Raw genomic sequence first — 6,714 nt, forward strand, 5'->3', positions numbered from 1 at the left:
CTACTTTTTTGAAGAAAACCTTGGTAGTTTAAACTATTTATTATAAAGGTTTTCATTATGTTAGTTTCTACTTTTTTGAAGAAAACCTTGGTAGTTTAAACTATTTATTATAAAGGTTTTCATTATGTTAGTTTCTACTTTTTTGAAGAAAACCTTGGTAGTTTAAACTATTTATTATAAAGGTTTTCATTATGTTAGTTTCTACTTTTTTGAAGAAAACCTTGGTAGTTTAAACTATTTATTATAAAGGTTTTCATTATGTTAGTTTCTACTTTTTTGTAGAAAACCTTAGTAGTTTAAACTATTTATAAGAAAGGTTTTCATTATGTTAGTTTCTATTTTTTTTGAAGAAAACCTTGGTAGTTTAAACTATTTATTATAAAGGTTTTTCATTATGTTAGTTTCTACTTTTTTGAAGAAAACCTTAGTAGTTTAAACTATTTATTATAAAGGTTTTCATTATGTTAGTTTCTACTTTTTTTTAAAAGAAGCCTTTACTAAATTTTAATCTCTCATATTTAAGATAAAGTTTAGTTGAATGGACTGCAACTTGTAGAAACACAATTATAGAGGACAAAATTTCTAGACTTCTGGCATTCTGAAGACAAAAGGCGGAAGACTTTACAAACGTCGTCCTCTACATGTGTTTCTACAACCACCAGTTGCCATTCATTCAACTAAATTTCATCATGAATACTCTGCCTAAACGATGTATCAAAAATACCATATCATATTTATGTTATAACGAACTAGTTATTACAGCCAAAAGATAACATTTACTTGCTGTAACTCTTTAGCTTGGCGATAATATTTTTTAGCTTTTTCATCCAACTCCTGTATTTTGTTTGGTATGCTGTAACCAAGAACCCTCAACTGTCTCACTTCTCGTATTAAAGATACCAAGCGAGGACTGTAATTCACTCGAGGTTGACCGTTGTTGTCAAGTGACACTACAGGCTGGTCAGTCTCTAGACTAGAACACAAAGAATTTTTTTTTTAAATCCAAAATGCTATTTCTAACATTTTTAAGTGTAAAGTAAAAAATATTAAAAAATATTACTGAGCTTTTCTATAAAAAAGGAAAGAGATTTATAAATATATAAATATATAGCAATTGTAATACACAGTTAAAACATATATTATGCATAAAATCCAATACAGTAATAATTTACAGTCTCTTAAATCACAAAAACATTTTTCTTCAAACATATGTATGCACCTATTAATGAATATTATGCAAATTATTTAACTTTATATGTTCTAGAAATTAATGTTAAAAATTTACTTACTGATTAATTTAATTAATAATATTTTTGCTGAAATTTTACTTCAGTTAGTTTTATCCACCCAATATCACTTTTAACATCAAACCAGTGGTTACACATTGAAACTCATAATCAGTTAAAATAAAACACACAGTATGATGAAACTCATACATACATACATACATATATATATATATATATATATATATATATATATATACACACACACACACACACACACACAGAGATATATATATATTATTTTATTTTAGGTCATCAAGAAATTACTGTCACGTTTTCGAACACTTTCATTAACCCCCTCTAAAAGAAAAGTACATCACATATAATAGTTAAATGAACTGCCTAAATGTCATGTTAGTGTAGCCTATATAATGTGTAAAGTTTAGTATACCCTAATCCCTTATAATGATGGCACACAACGAGACACACATTTGGTATGTAATGCTATTTGAATGCAAGAAGGGAAACACCTCTGTAGTCATAAAAAATATCAAAGAAGTTTATGGAAATGTTTCGAATGTTCGTAAGTGTCAACAATTGTTCAGCAAATTTCGTTCAGGTGACTTTAGCCTTAAAAACTGTGATAGCAGAGGCCGACATGTTGGAATTGATATTGATGCTCTGACGACACTTGTGGAGTCTAACCCAATGCAAAACACTTGTGAAATGGCCCTGAAATTGCATGCCTCTCATGAAACATCTAAGTAATATGAAAAAACTCCATAAAGAAGGTGTTTGGGTGCCTCATGAACTCTCCAATGATCATTGTTTCCAACGTGTGAATGTGCTTTGTCTCTTCTGGTGCATAATGCGTATGAACCATTTTTGGACAGAATTGTCAGCGGTGATGAAAAATGGATTCTCTCTGCGAGTATTAAATGCCGAAAACAATGACTCAGTCCTAGACAAAAACCACTTCTGACCCCAAAACCTGGACACCATCCACAGAAAGTCCAAATGCAAAGCATCTTACTCCTTTGATGTCCCATTCATTTCAACCTCCTCAATCCACAGTGAACTGTCAATGCAGAGATCTATTGTCAGCAACTGGAACATTTAAATCAAGCCCTTCATTAGAAATGCCCTTCACTCATCAATCAGAAAGGTGTTCTTCTCCACGACAATGCACGTCCACATGTGGCATGTTTGATGTAACACAGGATTATGGAGTTGGGCTGGGAAGTTCTCCCCCACTCACCATATTCTCCTGATATGGCACCATTAAATTGCCATCTTTTTCGTTCACTGCAACACTTCTTAATAGGAAAACTTATTCAATTGTGGAAGGTATTAAATAGGATATTGACATGTTTTTTACTTCAAAGCCAAGTGATTTCTTTAATCAGGGCATTAACATGATTGTAAGGTGGAAAAGCATCATTGATAAGAATTGAGACTATTTCATTTAATAAATGTTTTATTTTGATGTATAAGTTGTTCAGGATTTTTCATTTAAAAAAGCTACATTCATTTCTTGACAACCTGATATATATCTTCATAATTCATTATATTAAGTAATATTTTTGAAACTTTTATAAAAACGGAGATTCAACCTATATGCATTTTGTAAACCTGATAAATAAATTGACGTGAATGTCTTTTATTGACAAAACATTTTGAGGAATGGAAGCCATGCTTTAAGTGTGTGAACAAAAATAAAACATACCATAACTTTTTTAAATAAACGGATTGATTTGATTTTGACAACCTCCAAATATGGTTATAACATTAGTATCTCATAATTTGTTTTCCATTTTGTATAAAAACATTTACTCTGATATGAACTTGACATTTTTTTCTATTCGGATTATATTATGCATTACAATTTTTCAACAGTTTTTTTCAAAATCCAGATTAACAAAGGCCTTTACTAAAGAGACCGGTTTTATTGCGAACTGAAACTTGCATCATGTGGAACACAAGTGAGTGTTTGAAATTTATGGACAAATATAGTTTTTTGTTAGGGAGGTGTGTTGATCTTTTAATATATATTTAGTTGAATCTTTTTTTTTATACAGAATAATTTATTTATGGTGTCATTATAAAATCTATATGTATTGAAAATAATATTGAATTGTAAACATCACAAGTGTAATTGAAGTTTTTGGATATGTTTGGTAATGCATAATTAGTCAAGGTGTTGTTCAGAGCATAGAAAGAAAAAGTTGGGATTATTGTGTTCACAAATTAAGGACCTGACCCAAAATGCTGTAAAAATTATCTCAAAATTGGTTTGTAAATAAAAACAAATATTAATTTTTAACATAAAATAAATTTTGAACAATTTTTGTATATTTAACAAGTTATTTCTATATGAAAAAAAATATCTTACTTTTCAGCTACATAGTTGTCATTTATGATATCTTTAAACAGTAGCTTCTATAATCTTTTCTTTATTACAGAAGTATTTTGAAGTTGATTCTAAAGCTCTTCTTCAAGTGCCATTGTTTAAAATTGAAAGTACCTCATCCATTTCTTAATAACTGATCAAGGGAAGACTACTTTCTGGATAAAAATTCAGACAGTTTTTATAGTATCTTCAAAGTATCATAATGCCTGCTAAACCCCTCATTTCACTGGATGACTTAGAAGCCTTGGTGAAATACCTCTAGTGAGCTTGGGCTTTCTCTTGTTAAAGTTTCTCCAATTTCTCTTCATTTAAGTCAGTTTTATTTCACAATGTTATGCTCATTAACTTATTCCTCTGAAACTGTTTGTCAAAATTGATATGTTTTTTTTTACATTCTACAGTCTCCTTAACTTTTTATTGGTTGTCTTCCCAATAATTATACAGTTCTTAATAAGGATAATATGAAGAAGTAATCTCCTTGAGATTGGGGTCTTTTGCACAGTATTTTTTCTCAGTTTTTGATTCTACTATCTTTCTTTTTCCCATATACTTGTTTGGTTTTTTTTACATGTTCATCTAATAGGAGTGTTACAACATAATTATTTCATTACTGACTTTTTTTGGTTCTTTTCTTATTGTCTGTCCTTGATCTGAAATTTGGTGTTTTACATCAATGAAAATTTAAACCAGTTTTTTACACAAATAGACTACTATTTTTTAGATGATGGTTAATAAAAATCTGCATGAATATGAGTTTTCTTCTTGTATCAATTTTTTGGTTAAGAATAGTTCCTCTTAAAATTAAACTGTAGTGGTTTATTAAATTTCTGAACCAATATCTTTAGTTAAAGCATACCAGTAAGAGCATAAAATCACTTAAGTCTCAAACTTTGTTCATGGTATTTATGACAGATGGCTTGTGGGCTCTCAATGTGAGTTATTACTTTTGATGGAGGATTGTAGTCAAAAGTACAAATAATAAAGCCATAAAATTAAAAGAAAACATGTGCAAAGGTTAACAGTTAAAAGTACAAGTATAATAAAATTAAAAAATTCAAATGATGCATTCAAAAAAAAGAAGGTATTCATTTCATACTTTTAAACTTTTCATTTCACTGTACATTGATGTTTTCACTACAGAAAGTGTTAGGATAGAGGAACTAGCAGCTAAAATACTAGATGTCATTTCACAGGGTCCCCAAAAATGTTCTGTTTCAGGAGTAAATAAAACCAAAATTAGGAATAAAAAATATATTTATTTCTTACTTTTCAAATTCATATGTTATACTGTGTTATAGCCTATAGGGTGCATAGCTCTTATTGTGATTCATGGCATGTGCACATTTTACTTATGTCACAACAGTACAAATTGCATTGTTAAGTGTCCCTTATGTGATATCATTTTAGTGTCTACTGATTGACTGACAGGCAACACACTAATATATAGTGGTGCTAGTAATTAAAACAGGTAACCTCTCCAAGCATACTTCGGCTCCGTTTTGGGGAAATAAAGTTTTAGCTAAAAAAAAGTTTACTGATTTAGGAGATCCTGGAGGTTATACAAATGAAATACTAAAAGTTAAAATGAAAAGAACTATTTTTATTCTTTCTATGAGAATCACATTTCACTCATACTGACTGATGAAAGGCTTCATAAATTCTCAAACAAATCTTCAACAGAAGTACTTCCATAAAAATGTTGCTTTTTTTATATACAGCAGTTTCGTAATGTTAGGTAAAAGACTGCCAAAGTTTGTGCAGATACATTTAGTAACTTCAGAGTTAAGTATAGTTTCACATCTCCAAGGTGGGTCAGATTGGCCCACTTCATACTTAATGTTAGTAACAACTGGTTGTCTTCTCTTACCCGACTATTCTTCAATCCAATTAACTAGTTCTTCTCCATCCTCCACCAGTGTGATGTTTTTAGCTTATCTTCTGTGTGGAAACTTGTCAAATGCCTTTTTAAAATCTAAATACACCAAGTTCATATCCTTTCCATCATCCATATAACACAACATTCTTTCTTTTAAAAAAATTAACAAATAATAAGGTGATTTCTTTTTTAGTGAATCTGTGATGCTATATTTCATTGAATGATTTTATAAAGTTTTTATCAGACTAAACCTTTTTCCACTATAGAAGTAATTCTGTCCACCTTTAAAACACTAGGAAGGACATTTATTTTTCCTGAGGCTTTATTTTTAATCTCAGTTTCTTTTTTTTTTGCATAATAGCAAAGAAATTGTATGTGTGATTCAGGTCAATTCAGTGTTTTTCAAAATGCTAAGAGTCAGGAATATTTGCTAACATCTCTTATATATAAATAATGGAAAATAAAAATAGAAGGAAAAAACATGAGCTATACCATTTCATAGTCTTCATCAACATCCTTTAAGGGCCCAGTATCCATTTTAAACATTTTGATTACCTTTAACAAGGCCACAAAATACAAACCTTCTGTAAATTTGAAAAACTGGGAAAGATGAAGTAACAATGGTGGAGTGTTTACAGTAAGCAAGTAAACACTCTTGTAACATAAACAAAACTATTGGTATGTAAAAGAATGTATATTTATATATATATACAGATTTGCAGAATCACCAAAAATTTTCATACTGCTTGTAGCTAATAACTGGGATGAAATATGTACACAATACTTTATATTAATAAGCTATATTCTAATGTACTCTTTGAAATATATATATATTTTTTAATCCAGACACATGCATTAATCCTCTTTGCTATGGCAGGTCAAAGTGCACGTCATGACTTTTTAGAGAATTACATTCAAAATTTAATTAAACTACTTTATTATCAGGATATATGAATAAAATTGGTGTGAAAATATAGCTATTAAATCAAATTTTATTATTATGTAAGTTTTAAGTTCTTAATTTTATAATAAAATATTTTTTAAAAATCCCCAATCTCACCCTAGTATGAGAATTGTGACATTTGCTCTCTAGGTATCCCTTCTTCTCTAATTTATTTACCACCTCTCTGAGAAGTATGGAATTTTTATGTAAATTACTCATTAAAATATTGTTATTACTCTGGCAAAACATAATTTTATAC

At 29.4% G+C, this 6,714-nt stretch overlaps 1 protein-coding gene across 2 annotated transcripts in view; it reads left to right on the forward strand.

Moving 5' to 3' along the window:
* Positions 1-6,714, forward strand: part of LOC106463257 (replication protein A 32 kDa subunit-like) — a 41,117-nt gene that overhangs the window by 14,588 nt on the left and 19,815 nt on the right. The window contains exon 2 of one of the 2 annotated variants that reach the window (XM_013923269.2): positions 3,123-3,208. In XM_013923269.2, coding sequence (XP_013778723.1) covers positions 3,196-3,208 — 13 coding nt within the window. In that variant the 5' untranslated portion in view covers positions 3,123-3,195. The remainder of the gene's footprint in view (positions 1-3,122; positions 3,209-6,714) is intronic. The other variant, XM_013923267.2, reaches the window with a different exon arrangement.

This window comes from Limulus polyphemus, unplaced genomic scaffold (assembly GCF_000517525.1).
Source record: "Limulus polyphemus unplaced genomic scaffold, Limulus_polyphemus-2.1.2 Scaffold1361, whole genome shotgun sequence".
In the NCBI taxonomy this organism is placed as follows: domain Eukaryota; kingdom Metazoa; phylum Arthropoda; class Merostomata; order Xiphosura; family Limulidae; genus Limulus; species Limulus polyphemus.